This window comes from Theropithecus gelada, chromosome 7b (genome assembly GCF_003255815.1).
Source record: "Theropithecus gelada isolate Dixy chromosome 7b, Tgel_1.0, whole genome shotgun sequence".
Lineage (NCBI taxonomy): Eukaryota > Metazoa > Chordata > Mammalia > Primates > Cercopithecidae > Theropithecus > Theropithecus gelada.
This window is the reverse complement of record NC_037675.1, coordinates 74,267,319-74,284,043: the sequence shown is the minus strand read 5'-3', so window position 1 is coordinate 74,284,043 and position 16,725 is coordinate 74,267,319. Positions and strand designations below refer to the sequence as shown.

At 46.6% G+C, this 16,725-nt stretch overlaps 1 protein-coding gene across 1 annotated transcript in view; it reads left to right on the top strand.

Annotated features, from left to right (window-relative positions):
• The first annotated feature begins 3,060 nt into the window (after positions 1 to 3,060).
• Positions 3,061 to 16,725, top strand: part of DPF3 (double PHD fingers 3) — a 275,892-nt gene continuing 262,227 nt past the window's right edge. The window contains exon 1 of the mRNA XM_025392879.1: positions 3,061 to 3,141. Within this exon, the coding sequence (XP_025248664.1) occupies positions 3,110 to 3,141 (32 nt within the window). The 5' untranslated portion in view covers positions 3,061 to 3,109. The remainder of the gene's footprint in view (positions 3,142 to 16,725) is intronic.

Sequence of the window (16,725 nt, the reverse complement as noted above, 5' to 3'; positions counted from 1 at the left end):
TTACTCAGGAGGCTGAGGCAGGAGAATTGCTTGAACCTGGGAGGTGGAGGTTGCAGTGAGCCGAGATTGCATCAGTGCACTCCAGCCTGGGCAACAAGAGTGAAATTCCATCTCAGGAAGAAAAAAAAAAAAAGAATTTAAAAGGTGTTTTGGTATCACAATCAGCAAGAGGCCTTTTTCAGGGTTATGTAGTTATGTGACCCCTCATTGAAACATCATTCCTATTTATTATTTTATTCTCATCCAAGTTGTCCATTTGATCATTTTTCTTGGATTAATGGGTTTAGAAAACTAAATGTGATAGCTAATTTCACTTTCTGTTGTGCCTTGTTTTTTGGATTCCCTACATTCCATATGCCATAAGGAAAGAACTGGTTCTCTCTGTAAGAAATAATAACATGAATTGAAAGCTTGCTGTGTGTCAGACACTTGACATGTATTACCTCATTTAATCCTGGCAAGTAAGTATGACCAAGGTAACCCAGCTGGTAAATAGTGGACTCAGGCTGGCAGATTCCAGAGTTCACACTTCTGCCATGTACAGCACTATGAAATTGCCCCAGAACTGCTAAACTTCTCCAAAACTCTGTTTAAGGATACCGTCTTCTTTAAACATGCCTGCTCTATGCCCCTTTGCTTTTGAACCTTCTGGTAAAAAAAAAAAAAAAAAAAAAAAAAAAACGACAACTTTATATTTTGATCTATAATATAAACACTAAAGTTAAAATAATTCTTTTATGTTAAATATAACTGTTTCTTTAAAAGTCACAACTGTATTGATAGAGTTAAAATGACATTCCATTGGATTACAAAAAACAAGTCTATCCTTTTTTTTTTTTTTTAAAGTACTGTCTTTAATTCACTATTTTCCAATCCAATCGATAAATCTGATTTGACATTTTCAAGTTTGTTAGGTAGTTAGAGATTATGCTGGTTTCTGCATGCAGGCCTTAACACAATAAATGATATGTACATGCTTAGAGTATGTGTTTTAATATGTAATATAAATTCATTTCTTCTCTCTTCCCCCATTAAATTGTAAATCTTGTTTAGGGGAGGCTCTACATTTCCTACTTTATCAGGCTGTGTGTAAGAAAATGCGTTGTTGTCTACTAATCTGAATTGTTGTGTCTTTGATACCTCAAAGAGGTTAGTGGGACTTCTGACTGATACTTCAAACTCATACTTCTTGGGTGAAAATATAGGGCTTGCTTTTCAGTGATGTCAAGTATAGACTTTTGAACCAATCCCTTGTCAAATTAGTAAAGAAGGGATTTTTCAAACTTTAATTTTGGAGAAGGAGATAACTTTTTTTTTTTTTGAGACAGAGCCTTGCTCTGTTGCCCAGGCTGGAGTGCAGTGGCTTGATCTCAGCTCACTGCAAGCTCCGCCTCCTGGGTTTATGCCATTCTCCTGACTCAGCCTCCCGAGTAGCTGGGACTACAGGCACCCGCCACCTCGCGCGGCTAGTTTTTTGTATATTTTAGTAGAGATGGGGTTTCACCAGGTTAGCCAGGATGGTCTCGATCTCCTGACCTCGTGATCCACCCGTCTGGGAGATAACTTTTTCAAACTGTAATCTCTGCCAAGATGCTATGCAAAGAATTTACAAAGGAATCTGTAGAACTTGATTCTGCTTATTAAATAGGCAGAGAGGAGTTAAAGATTTCAAATCTATTACAAACAGTTATTCAGTCACTTTCTGTTTATCTGTAAATCTAATAGCGTATGTAGTTGAACTCTTGAAATTCTGGAATGTTTATTTTATTTTATTCATTGTCTTGAGAGGAGCAAAAGGAAGCGAGAGGGCATAGCTTTGAACTGGCAATTTGGCAACTTCTCTCCCCTTGCCACCCCTCCCCCACTATCTTAGCTATTTGACCTGATTAAACAGCTTTGGAATGGTAGCCAGACTTCTGTATGCTAACGAGGCCCCTACCCTATTCTCGATTTAATGCGATTTCATCCACGCAGAGCTTCCCGGTGCCCAGTGGAAGCCTGACTTCGCAGAAGTCTCCCAATTTTGTCAGGGGCTCGCCAGTGAAGAGTTCACACTGACTTGAAGCAGACACAGACTCTTTGGACGCCTCGGGTCACATCGGATTATTCACTAGCAAATTCTTTCCACCTTCTAAGTAGTGAAAGGTGACGTCAGAATCGCGTGTGCCACTCTCTAAAGGGACTCTGACAACACCCAGTCCAGGCTCTACGACTTCTGCCTAGGCACTTGCTTCCTAGTAGTAGAAAGTTTCCAAAGGTTGCCTGAAGTCCTCCCTACCTCTAAGCCTAAAGGTCAGAGCTCCAGGTCGCACCACCGAGCAGGAATCTGAGCATTTTGGAAGTTTCTGGTGTAGGGAGCAGAACAGAAGGGGTGGTAGCGGCGGACCGCGCAGAGTAACCCCCCTGCACTACGTAAAGAAAGCCCTGGCTGCAGGAGGGAGTGAGCCTGACATTGAGGCATTCCAGGGGGAGGGTGAGTTGCTGTCCTGGAGTCGCCAGGAACAGCAGCGGCAGTTCCAAGAAGCGAGAGAGGAAGGTGGCGGAGATAAAGAGAACACTTCGGGAATAAGAATATTAAAAAGCAGCAGGACCCAGAGCATTAGCAAACGGCAAAGCACATGTAGTAATTTGTTACACGAAACGGCAGCCTTCCAACTTTTGTACTGAAACACGGGGATTTACCCTTTGGGGGATTAAAAATGTTGATATGCAAAGCCAAAAGCTAATGAATAGGATTCAGTGGCTTGCTGGCAATATTGAAATATTTCTGTCCAGAAGCGCAAACTCTGCAGTTATTTAGAAAAGTAGGGAGTTGAACCAAACTATAATATTCTCCCGTGCGTCTCCACTTTCCCCAGCCCGAAAAGGAGCTGCCAACGCGGTACTTCCCCTTTAAGACCTGCTGGCTCTCGGGCTCTACAAAAGGGAGTGACCTCTGGGCTTTGACAGCTCCCCTAATAACTACCACCGAGCAGGCCCCGCCCACCTGGCGACCAGCCGCGCCGATTGGCCGGCGGGCCGGTATCCCGCGCTCTGATTGGCCTGTCGCTTCCCCTGAGCGAACCTTTAGAACTCTGAGACAGACAATATTCTGTTACATTGTAGCAAAATGGCGACTGTCATTCACAACCCCCTGAAAGCGTAAGTAAGACTAAAAAATGTACATATTCCGCGTGGTTTCAATATGAAAAAAAAGGCGCCTTCTGCGTGGCGAGCGCTGCCAGTGCTTGCGCTTGCAGGCGCCTCCAGCCGCGGCGGGGCTTCTCTCTTCTTTCAGCTCTTACTTCTTTTTTTTCCCCCAACGCGCAGAAATGTCAGGAGATGCAATTAACAAGAAGAAAATTGTTACATTTGTGTTCTGCTAAATTGCAGAGAGAGCGAGAAATAGGGGTTGCCGGCGGAGGAGCCCGGCGCTCGAGCGCTCTACAGCAGGGGGGTCGCGGGAGCTCGGGGACAGCGCGGTCCCTGGAGTCCCCCGCCTCGCGGGCAGGGAACGAGGCTCCGGGGGCGGCCGGGCGGGGGGCGAGCGTCGGGCCGGGACTGCCTCGGTGCACTTGGCCGAGCCCCGCACCCCCAAGCCCGCGGCCCCCGCCCCGCCGCTGGGTCTGCTGGGTCCGGCGGACGGACCGCGGAGGCTCCGGAGTTTGCAGGGCGCTCTTCGCCTTCCGATCGCTCGCGGGGAGTTTGTGCAAACCTTCCGGAGTTGGGAGCACCGCGGGGGAAGCAGCGGGTCCCGGGCGTGCTGGGTCCCAGGTGGTCGCCCCGGGCTTTCCCCGGCAGCCCCCGGATCTCGGAGGCGCTCCGGGCGACCGCGCGTGTGTGTCTGCTCGTGTGTTTGCGAGCAACCTGGCTGTAGTGGATTAGCGACTCGGGTTAACTTGGGGTGGATTTGGAGGCAGGGAAGCCGCAGGTCTTATGAATGGTGTTCTCGCCACCTCTGGGTGAGGCGCCGAGGCAGGCGGAGAGGCGGTTTTGGGGCTCCTGGCCCGAGGGGGCAGCGTCTGCTCCCGGCCGGGCGAGGGGCAGGTGCCTCTGGCCGCCCCGGGGAGACTTTGAGCGCTTGTCCAGATCCTGGACAGAGTGGGGCGGGCCGGGCGAGCACTCGCGGGGGCCAGCCCCGGGTCCAACAGCCAATTTCTGCCTGCCTGCCTGCCTTCCTCCTCCTTTTCATCCTGGCTTCCTTCCTTCCTTCCTTCCAGTCGGTGGAACTGTTAAGCCGCCAAGTCCGCTCGCGATCGCGGAGCCAAGGGTGGCCTCGGAAAACTAGTGTCGCTCTGAAAGGGGTGCTATTGGGTGATGTCGGCAGAGGGTGGCTCCCTCCGTATTCGAGGTGGGCTGGGGGTCCGCACCCCTTCGACCGGGACTTCCCCGCCCGGACGAAGCCGCAGGCAAAGCGGGGGAGAGGGAGGTGCGGGCCGGGTAGGGGGCGGTTCGTGCCGAATTCTCCCTGGTGCGTGGCCACTGTCGACCCTGCTTCTTTTAATTCAGCGCATTCTCGTCTTCACCCCTCGCCACTCCTGGAGTTGAAAACCAGGTTCGCTCCCGGAGACGGTAGGGGGGTTCCTAACGCAAAGGAATGCACAGGGAGAATCGGACGTGTTTGCACCAGCTCGTCGCCCACCAGAAATAGGGAAACGGGTAGGAATGCCCCAGGTTTCAAAGATATTTATATGAAAGCTGCCGTTAAGAGGACGTTGGAAGCTGAGGCTGAGCAGATAGGAGCTCCCGGCTTCAGTTCTGCCTCGGAAGCTCGGATACACTGCACTTGAACGCCACAGCGTTTCATCCAAGAAAGAAAATGTTTTATGGCAGAATAAATGGGCGTAACTTCGCCGCATCCTCGCTGCCGGTTGCTTTCGCTGCAACACCGCTGATGCTGTCTCTACCGAACCCACAACTGATTTGCAGTTTCCCCATATCCAGCCGAAATCACATAACCAGGCTGATGCTACCTGGTAAACTCAAGTTAGAGAATCTATTTCACATGTGCACCAGGTTTGTTTCCTACTGGGAAAGCCGTACCCTAGTTACCCGGAGCCCGCTTTCGCGCGGGCGGGCGCAGTATCTCTAAGCTTCAGTGTTTCCCTGCTCGCTCCAGGGTTTTTTTGGATCACAGTAGGGTGCGCGTTTGGGGAGGGAGTCTGTGTAGGGTGGAGCTAAGGGTGGGGGAAGGGACAGACGGGGGGAAAGAAGGTGGCGGAATCCCGGCTGGTTAGGGGAATTAGTTCTGAATTGTACTTTGTATAATTAGAAACAGTTGCAATGTGATGTATTTGTAATTGTGCCGCCACACGCATGCACACACTAGCATACACACAACGCCCCTGCTTGCTTTTTCTAGGTGGGAGTTGAGTGGTCATTTATAATTAGCCATTCCTTTCTGCTTCCCAGACCCTTTCCCTGGGGGTAAAGGGGTGTAAACAATACCCCTGACCAGCCCAGCCTCTCACACCCTGGACAGTTTTTAACTCCTAATGCAGGAGCACACACGTTGTTATTGGGAGACGGACACCATCTGCCTTTTTTTTTTTTTTTTTTTTTAAACAACTTGTTTAATAAAACATCTTATATATTTCATTTGTTTTTAAAAGTTGCTGATCAGGAAACAATACAAACGTGAATAAATTATGCATGGGATAAATTAGAAGAAAGTGCAGAGACACATCCAGCCGAAGGGATGGTGGTGGTGCAGGGAGGAGGGGTAGCAGAGAGAATGGTTTGGAGAGCTATGTTTTTATCCTCATGTGTCCCTCCTGACAATGAAACAGAGCTGAATGACATTAGCATTTTCTCTGTGTGCGTTCTGAGTCTCTCTCTTCCCTCCAAAAAAAAAAAAAAAAAAAAGCCAACACCACCGACGCCCCCTACAGAAAATGGTCACACAAAGGTTTCCTCAGGATGGGGGATAAAGTGGTGGTAGTTAATGTGTTGGGAAGAAACAAGCTCAGGTTTCCAGCAGCACCTATGCAGGGCTCTGCCTACACTGAGTATGGGCTATTTTTCACTGTACTAGCTTTTTCCATGTGGGACATTCAATAATTCAATTAGCTGGGGTGATGGGATGGCACAATTTTGAATCTCATTGTTTTGGGGTTTTCCTTAGGGTCCCAAGCTCCTGAAGCCACATCTCCTCTCTTAGCAATTTGGCTTTCTTCCTGCCTGTCTTTGATCTCCCCTCAACTCCCTTTCTTTTTCTTCCTTGTTGTACCCTTCACCCCCTTCCTCTCTGAAGCTGACAGCCCGGCTTCTCTCTCTGTTGTTGCCTTTAACATCTTATTACTGCCCAACAGGGTGTTAGAGGCAGAAATAGGAGCCGCCTGCACTGATCAGATCACAAAGGGGACACAGCAGGTGGCCCCCACAACCAAGCAGTCACATCTGGACAAATAGAATTCAAAAGCGCTGGTGGACATGTATGATGTGTAAATGTGTATTACAAGTTATTTAATTTAGCAGCTACATTGTCTGAGCAAAGATGTATGAGAGTTACCCTCATTTCTTGCATAAACAAGCAAGATAAGGTCCAGGTAGTGAAGTAAACACATGCAGGTAACATAAATATGGATTTAATAAAGGCCTGCATGTAGGTTAGTCACATTCTGGTTGATTTCTGCATACCTGGGAAGCATAATGCTTTTATTATTATTATTATTTTTTGAGACAGGGTGTTGCTCTGTTGCCCAGGCTGGAGTGCAGTGGCAGGATCTTGGCTCACTGCAACCTCTGCCTCCTGGGTTCAAGTGATTCTTGTGCCTTAGCCTCCAGAATCCAGCTGGGCTTATAGGCGCGCACCACTACACCTGGCTAATTTTTGTGTGTTTTAGTGGAGACAGGGTTTCTCCATCTTGGCCAGCTGGTCTCAAACTCCTGGCTTCAAGTGATCTGCCTGTCTTGGCCTCCCAAAGTGCTGGGATTATAGGCATGAGCCACCGCACTGGCCACATAATGCTTTTAATATAAATTTGAATCTTAATATTCTAGTTCAGATAAAAGACCTTTCCCCAAATCTGCAATCAGTACTTTAAACAACTTACTCTTGTATTATCAAAATCCTGGTTGGTGTGCATTTAACTGAGAATGTCTGCCACCTTCTGCCAGACTTGATTATACACATATATATCTATTATTATAACTGCCTACTTAGAAAAAAATTATTATTATTAAATTCCATATAAACCAACAGGGCTTTACCTTAAGTAATTATTTATAAACAGACCAATAAACTATTTTGTCATGCTGATAACTGTGAACACACACATATACGTGATTGTATTGAAACTTTCTTTTGTAAGGAGTTAACCTTGCTTGGAGGTATATGTTGATGTCCCTGTTTTGTTATTAAGAACACTACTCTGGGAGAAGAAAATAAACTTACTTAGCCAAGTCAAACAGCAGGTCATGTGTGTAGATGAACCGCAAATCTAGATCTCGTTGTGCATTCTATGACCTGTATTAGTGTATTCTAATCTAAAGTGGTTTTGTGCATGTGAAAGTTAGAAGCCAGACCTCACTCTTGCTGTGGCACTCAGTTTAGATATCAGAGGGGAAGGGGTGGGGGTCACATTCCTGGTTCTAATCTCCTCTTAGCTCTTTCTGTTGGGGTTGGGGGATGTGGGTAGGTACTAAGTAGATGGCATTGAGGCCGGGACTTTGTGAACTTGCTGCCTTTTATGGACATTGTTTTAGCTTCTTATGAAAAAGGACCCTCAGACGTTGTAAGCCAACAGATTCCCAAGAACCTGTTCTCCATCTGCTTCTGGTTGCCACTATAAAAAAGCCCTAAATTCTCCAAACTTCATTAGCACACATTATTTTTCAGTGGGTATATGTCTGCTTTTGATGAGACACCTATGATGGAGATTAATGTCTGCGGGAACCCAAGTGGAGGCATTGTCACAGGGTAAACCTCTGAAAATAGCCTAGCCTGCAGGCCTCCTGGGAGACATTGGAGACTGCCAGTTGAATGGGAGCTGCTCAGTCACAGAAGGTGGGCTTGAATTCAGAGACAGCTGAGTTGGAGACCTCTCATCCTCCTTTTTTTGGAATCATGCAGGTAGCTGGAATTTGGATACATCTGAGAAAGATGATAATGTCTAAAGCTGTTTCAGAGCTATCTGTTCAGATCAATGCAAAAAACAAAATGCCATGGTCAGCATGTTTTGTTTTGAGCATGCACCAGAAAAAGAATGGAAACTGAGGCTGATGTTTTAGGTTTCTAAGGCAGCTATGCTGACAGTAGTGGTGATGGGTGATGGGTTATAAAAAGGCACTAGAATCCAGGCCTGTTTATTATCCCAACCTCTGCAAAGTAACTTTTGTGGTTTTTGAGTGTTTTGAAAGTCACTAGAAAACAGAAATGTAGCCAAATGTGGCAAACCTCTGGCCAAAAAAATCCCACAACCACTGAAATATTTTTTGCCCAGCTACGGCCCAACAGGGGTGTTTTGTAAGCATGGTCTTAATTTTAAATAGTCTTTAAATATAAAGGTATTTAACAAGGAAAGATAGAGAGTGGCCTTGGGTAGGGGGAGGATGGAGGAGTGGGTAAAACCACCGTGTGGTCTGGAACTCTGCAAAGATTATTGTTGAACTACAAGAGAGACTGATATTATGATCTGTTGCAAATTCCAAAGTTTTCTAATTGTTTGAGTGACTGAGGAGAGATGAGGTGTTGTAGTGTTTTTGTAATTTGTTTTTCTTATTGGTCCGGTTACTGGTGTTTCACAGTCTGTCAACCCATATGGATGAATGGAGCTAGCATCGTAAAACTGTCACTGAGGGAAGGTTTTTGAAGCCTGTGATTTGCATTAGAGTTTTAAAAGCAGTGGTTAGAAGGTGTTGGTGGAGCAAGGGAAAGAGGAACAGACTGGAGAATTTCTAGGCTGTGTGTTTGTGAATATTAGGGTGGCAGGCAGTGGCAAGGGAAGGGAGATAATCCCTGAGGAGGCTACAATTTAGGGGCAATGTGTGGAAGCAGGGAGAGGTGAGACGATTAGGCTCAGAGCTCCTAATAATGGGGTTCAAATAGCCCACATTGAGTCCTCACCAGCCAGGCCTCAGTTCTGAGCTTGTGGAACAATGCTGGCACATGTCTAATCCTCCCTTTGCACCCTCTCCTCCCTCTCTGAATCCGGGGACTGTGATCATCTCAGGTTGCTGAGAAAAGGTTTTTTTTTTTTTTAGGTGTTGTTATTCACCTTGAAAATCTGCTGTTTGAATGATCTGCAATTGGAAGCTCCATCAGAAAGTTTTCCCATCCTCACACTTTCACCTGCTATTGATGAAACCTGTCTTGACCTCTTATCCTCTTCCTCGTTCATTTCTCACCAGTGGCTGATTTTTTGTAGCCTTGTGACTTCATAGTAATGGAGGAGAAAAAGCCCGGGGAGAGGAATCCTAAGCCTTGAGCTCTGCTTCCAGAGCTACAGGCAACTAACTTGTGATGGGGACACAGAACTTCTTTGAGCCGCATATTCCTTGTCTTTATGATGGTGACGCACTTTGATTCCCCAAATTCCTTTTAAGCCAACAACTTTCTGGCTGTTATTATGGTGGATTAGGACAGAGAGGACAGTTAGGGGGCAGAGTTCTGATTTTTTCTTATTTTTAAAGTGTGGCTCTAAAGAGAACATTTAAGATTGGAGACTTCCACAGTTTCTTATTCTCTGGTTCAGTCTTGCTACGTGGTGCTCCCTTCTTGGAGCTCTAACCTGGGTGGAACTTCTTGTCCCTTCTCAAGGTCTGAGGCTGAGGACCAGGTGGTGGGCCATTTAGAATGTGGGCTTTTCCTCTGGCTCTTCCTTTTCAGTGCTTTTCTTCTCACTAGCATCCCATCCAGAAGTTGATGAGAATGAGGAACCTGAAGACCAACTGGCCTATTTTGATGTGGATAAGCACTCAGTTTTTGGTTGTTAAAAGACTGCAATCACTGAGAACATCTGTATTTTGCTGCTGCTTCTTTTTTTTTTTTTTAAGTGTTTGGAGGCAGAAGGGTAACCAATTTTCCAGCCAGTCCTCTGGTCTGGATTTTATTTGTCCATGATCTCTCTGGCCTTTTCCTCTACCATGGCACCCATCCCAATTAATCTGGAAATAAAGTGCTTATTGTATTTTAATTTGGGCAGCAGCCACAGGTACCTGGATGTTTAGTGAGCTGAAGTAAGTGGACCTGTACTGATGTCTCACTGAGTTTCCTCTAGTGTACCTGTGTGACCACTGAGGAAATGGAGGTGCCCAGCGGTTGTGTGGAAGTAGCCCCTACCCGAGTGGGTATTAGCCAAGACTAGACTGGACTTCATGCCTCCCCTTCAGTGACATGTCTCCAGAACATCTCAGATTTCAGTGGGGACATTATTATCGGGCTTTTCTTTGGTGGAAAGCTTCCATGGCAGTTTTTTTGCAAGTGTAAAGAGGAGGGGGAAGAGGTTGCAGAACTCATCAGAGTCTACACAGGAGCTGGTGTGTAAATTCTGAGACTTTAAAGGGAAAACAAAATGGTCACCCTGACCTCCATCAGAGAGAGGCATTCCTTCAATTTTTCTTTATTGTGGCTAAAATATACGTAACATACAGTGTACCATTCTAGCCATTTTAAAGTGTGCAATTCAGTGGCTTTAAGTACATTTATTTTTAATCTTTAGTAGAGATGGAAGTCTTGCTATGTTGCTCAGGCTGGTCTTGAAATCCTGGCCCCAGGTGATCCTCCCACCTCGTGCAACCATCACCACCATCAGTTTCCAGATTTCCTTCTCTTCCTTTCCTTCCTTCTTTCCTTCCTTCCTTCCTTCCTTCCTTCCTTCCTTCCTTCCTTCCTTCCTTCCTTCCTTCCTTCCTTCCTTCTTTCCTTCCTTCCTTTTTCTTTAAATGGAGTCTCATTCTGTCACCCAGGCTGGAGTGCAGTGACGCAATCTTGGCTCACTGCAACCTCCGCCTCCCAGGTTCAAATGATTCTCTTGTCTCAGTCTCCTGAGTAGCTGGGACTACAGGCATGCGCCATCACAACTGGCTAATTTTTGTATTTTTAGTAGACACAGGGTTTCACCACATTGGCCAGGCTGGTCTTGAACTCCTGACCTCAGGTGATCCACCCACCTCAGCTTCCCAAAGTACTGGGATTATAGGCATGAGCCACTGCACCCAGCTGCCCAGACCCTTTTCATCATCCCAGAGAGAAACTTTGTATCCATTAAACAATACTTTTCCATCCCCTGCTTCCTACCATCCCTAGGAACCACCATTCTGCATTCTTGGCACCCCATATAAGGGGAAAAATACAATATTTGTTCTTCTGTGTCTGGCTTATTTCTCTTAGCATAATGTCTTCAGTGTTTGTTCATCCGTGTTGTAGCATAGTCAGAACTTTCTTCCTTTCTATGGCCATTGTATGGATAGACCACATTTTGTTTACCCATTTAACTGTGGATGGGCATTTGGGTTGTTTCACCTTTTGGCTGTTTGAATAATGCTGCCATGAACATTGGCATACAAGTATCTGTTTTAGTCCCCGTTTTCATTTCTTTTGGGTTTTCACTATGCCTAGGTCTCCTTCATTTTTGGACTGTAAAATCTAGGGACTAGGCCAGGCTCACGCCTGTAATCCCAGCACTTTGGGAGGCTGAGGTGGGAGGATCCCTTGAGCTCAGGCATTCAAGACCAGCCTGGGCATATCGTGAGACCCAGTTGCTACAAAAAATTAAAAAAATAGCCGGATGTGGTGGTGTACACCTGTGGTCCCAGCTACTCAGGAGGCTGAGGCAGGAAGATGGCTTGAGCCCAGGAGGTTGAGGCTGCAGTGAGATATGATCGCAATACTGCACTCCAGCCTGGGTGACAGAGCAAGACCTTATCTAAAAAAAAAAAAAAAAAAAAAAAAATTAGGGGCTACATTTCTAGATAATACAGGCATTCTCCACCTTATAAACTAAACAAACAAAAAAAACCCAAACCTAGTAGTATCACAGAATTCAGCCTCTCTGCCTCTCCCTCCATTGGCAGTACATTGCTTTTCGCGATAAACACACTGGGAACTAAGAACCTAGAGACTCACTTCTCCCATCCCCAGCCACAGGGATTGCCTTTCCCTCATATCTCCCTTCCTTTGAGGGCAGGGACTCCTAGTGGGGGTTCAGGGTTTGGGTTTGGGGCAGTTCCAGGGGCTGTAGCACTAGCAGTTGCCTGGTGAGGCTTGGAGTGAAGGCTCCCTAGGTGGATGGAGATGTGATGTCTGACAATAGGAGGTGGGTGGAAGCATGGTGATGACAGGATAGCTTGGGGGGCAAGAGTTAGCAAGTCAGGCCTGTCCTTCCAAACAGCCAGGAGAGCTTGTGTCTCCCTTCTCCTCCCTTCCCCTTCCCCGAGCCTGGCTTCCCCTCAGCGGCCCGCATGAAATAATGGATGTGGAAACATTTCAGAAGGTGGAAAGTGCAAATGTGAGGTGTTACTATGAGAACTAAAAAGTGTCCTATAGCTGACCATGGCCTCCTCAGAGAGTCAATAATACTTACTATATTAAACATTATTTTAAATATTAAAACAAAAATAAACGTTTCTGGCATTACCCATCACATCTAATCATCGTTTCTCAGGAAATGCATGGCCTAGTCATCCAGGCGTGTGTAAATAGCTCTGGGATTGCAGTGGGATTTTCCTATTGTCTGGGTTTGAAATAAGTGAGAATGTGAGCTCAGGGGAAACCCTCATTTCATTTCTGGTCCTCAGTCCTGATCTGAGTTCACCCACCAAACCAGAGGAAGCAGAATCACGGTGGGTAGAGTGGGGTGCTCTTCTGGGAACTTGGGCCTTTGGGTCCTTGCCTGGTCTCTGGCTCCTCCTTCAACTGAGATGACTGAGGGAGAGAGAAGTGGAGGCGGGGCAGGGGCTTAGATCCGCTTGTGAATAAGGAGGGTGAGCTGCTGGCATTGGAGGTCAGTGGCAAGAATGGATTCTTTTTCTTTTCTTTCCTTTTTTTTTTTTTTTTTGAGACAGAGTCTTGCTCTGTTGCCTAGGCTGGAGTGCAGTGGCGTGATCTTGGCTCACTGCAACCTCCGCCTCCCAGGTTTCAAGTGACTCTTGTACTTCAGCCACAGGAGTAGCTGAGATTAAAAGCACATGCCACCACACCCAGCTAATTTTTGTATTTTCAGTAGAGATTGGGTTTTACCATGTTGGCCAGACTGGTCTCGATCTCCTGACCTCAAGTGATCTGCCCACCTGGGCCTCCCAACGTGCTAGGATTACAGGTGTGAGCCACCGCACCCGGCCAGATTCTTTATAGAAAAGTAGACCGGAGAGCATTGCAGTGAGGCCAGATCTCAGAGTTACACACATGTCTTGGTTGCCAGCCTTGGAAATGGTTCAGATTCAATCTTGCTGCAAAGCTACAACTTTCTTTATTTTCTTTTCTCTTATATATTTTTTGGAGATAGGGTCTCACTCTGTCACCCAGGCTGGAGTGCAGTGGTGCAGTCACTCTGTTACCCAGGCTGGAGTGCAGTGGTGCAATTACAGCTCACTGTGGCCTCAAACTCCTTGACTCAAGTGATCTCCCACCTCAGCTTCCCAAGTAGCTGGGACTACAGGTGTGTACTGCCACACCTAATTTTTAAATTGTTTTTATAGAGATGGGGGTCTCGCTGCGCTACCCAGACTGGTCTTGAACTTCTGGCCCCAAGTGATCCTCTTACCTCAGCCTCCCAAAATGCTGGGATTGCAGGTGAAAACCATTGCACTTCGCCCTGCAACTTTCCTTTACAAGAGCAACAAACATCATCCCTACTCCTGCTGTCCTCAACCAGCAACTCTCGATACATCTTTGGCTGCCAGTTGAGCACAGTGAGAACTGTCTCATCCTCTTTGGAGTTCCTTCATCCCGCAATCAACACGGATTGCCTGCCTGCCCCTGAGAACTAATCAGCACAGTCACCTGCCTCCCTCCCTACATTGAGGAGCTTCCACTCCAGTAGAGACCTCTGATCTGTCTGTTTCTTCTCCTAGACCCTTGTTTTTTGGCAGGGCAAAATTAGTGCTAGCAAACCAGGAGACTGACTGCTGCCCTCGGCTTCTCCTAGGAAAACCACTATAGGTGAGGGGGGTGGGGAGAGGGGAGGCAACGTGGTGCTGGTGATTGGGGGAGGGCAGGGTGGATGGGGCAGTGGGAGTGGAGAGAATATATTCTCTCCTGCTAATTATTTTCCCTGAGGACTTAGCCAATGCAGAACCATCTATTATCGTGGGAGCGCTCTATGGTGGTTCTGCCTGTGATGAATGCTAAGTGGAAACAAGCAAGAAAAATTAACAGGCGGCTGCCTCTGTCCACCTAATTAAAATGCATATCCAAATGCATAATTCCTTATGTTTCCCCATGCACACACTCCCCTTCCAATCCCAGTTCTATGGAGGAGAAAAAAACACTTTCCCCCAATCATTTCTCTTGATTTTATTTTCATCAAGGAAGAACTGGAGGGTTTCCCCTTAGAATAGAGAAGGGCCTGTTCTTCTGACACTTCTGAAATAGCTGGCTTTTCACTTAGACTGAGCCCCAAAATTCAGAGCTCTTTTTCATTTTAAACACAAAAACTAGCTGCAGAAAAAAGGGAGAAGGAAAGAAGTAAAGAAAAAAAAGAGTTCCCACCATTTCTGCTGACCTTTTAGTTTTGTGTCAAAAGTCTGGCTTTGATCAGCAGTGACAATTTTGAAGATCTTTTCTGTCTTCTTTTCCTCTTCATTACTTTCCCTGACTCTACACTGCCTTCCCTTGTCCCCCAGATAAACATAACCCAAGTTTTGTAGAGAGATTTTAGAAGACGAAGACACAGCTACCTTTGCAGATCAAGTAGAAAGAAAAAAAAACGCCAAAGCTTTGGCCTTTGGGAGCAATATCAGAGGTGCCAGCGTTACAGTCCTAAGTATGTTTTGAATCGAACAATACCTCTTCATCCTTATCTTCCCCCGCCTTCACTTACCCAGCCCATCATTTTCTTCTTCTCCAAAGAATAACTTTATTCAGTGGTCATACAATATTTAATAAAACATGAAACTTAAGTCACTGTGTTCAATTAGCCATCACAGCTGTCTCAGTGGCAGACCCCCTTCCCCCGGCTGGCCCACCCCCTCCTGAAGCCCCTTGCCTGCCCTCCACAGCAGCCCCAGCTGTTGATTTATCAGGGCTGGCCGGCTCAGCAGTGCATGGAGATTGCTTTTAATTAACTCTCTTCATTTTTCCCAATCTTCAGGGAGCAGCAGCCCTTTAATGATTTTAATATTTTATTTGGATTTATATCTGCCTTATTTGTTGTTTGACTTCCGCATTTGTTCTTCCTGAATCGCCTCCAGACTGATATATTTATTTGCCCCTTTTCCTCCTACCCCCAAGACCTTTCAAGAGAAGGGATGGTAGATTCCAGAGAAGGCCATCTTCCCAGGCTTTCCACTATCTACACAGGGAGAATATCCAGTGTTGGCCTTATGTGATGGTTTGGATAGGAAACTTTGTCTTGGGAAACCCAGTCTCACTTGACTCTTAGCTTAAGGAGTTTCTGAGCTTTGTGTTAACAACAACAACAACAACGACGACAACAACGGCAACCAGCTCTGAATTTTAGAGAATGAGATCTCTTTGCATCTTTCATGCCTCTGTAAGGGAGTGAGTTTCCTTGGAAAGTTGATTAAAAACTGCTTCCCCAGTTTCACTGTTAGTAGTAGTTTGAGATCTGTCATCCTGCTCACCCCAGCCTTCCATAGTCCTGTGGGGTTTTTGGAGCTGTAGGAGGATGATGGCTTTAGGGAAGGACTGGATGTAGGTTCAGTCAAGTCTTCCTGTTGCTTTACGCGTCTTTAGGTGTGGGTGGCATGTGTTAAGCAACTGCTTAAAAGAGTAACCATAGGTACCATCTGAAAGAGGAAGTGAAGAGGCACCAATTGCTTTCTCTACTGGAGGCTGCCTTCTCTACTGGAGGCTGCCTTCTCCTTTAACCCTCAGTTCCCCTTCTCATGCCTACTCCCCAGGGGTGGGAAAACATACAACCAGCAGAACACCTTCCAGCCAGGCACAGTGGCTTATGCTTGTAATCCCAGCACTTTGGGAGGCCTAGGTGGGCAGGTTGCTTGAGTCCAGGAGTTTGAGCCAGCCTGGGCAACATGGTAAAATCCCATAGAAAAACTAGTTGGGTGTGGTGGCACGCGACTTTAGTCCCAGTTACTTGGGAGGCTGAGGTGGGAGGATCACCCGAACCCAAGAGGTTGAGGCTGCAGTGAGCCGTGATTGTGCCACTGCACTCCAGCCTGGGCAACAGAGTGAGACGCTGTCTGAAAAAACAAAAAACAACGTCTTTCTATCTTTCTCCTCTCAGCCTACCTTTGGCTGCAAAGTCTACTCCTTACCCCAAGAGCCCCAGAGAGGCCTGACAGACTTATTAGGGGGTAGTTTCAGAACTATCTTGTCCACAAAATGCCCTTTTTGGCATCTCGGTTTGGTGATGTGTCTTCATGGTCTTGTTGCTAGGCAACTGCCAACTAAAGTTTGAGCCTGATCTGGGGATTGCAGTGAATTGCCCTGGGTGAACTTGAGTCCACATTTAGGGACTCCAACTTGCAATATTGGCTCCAGGAACGGGAGGCTGAGAAGACACTCTTCCATGTGGCTTTATGGAAAGAGATACTGGTTTTTAAGTCTAGCCCAGAGCCTGGCACACAGTCAGTACACACGGGTATTTGTTTTGGTGATGCCAG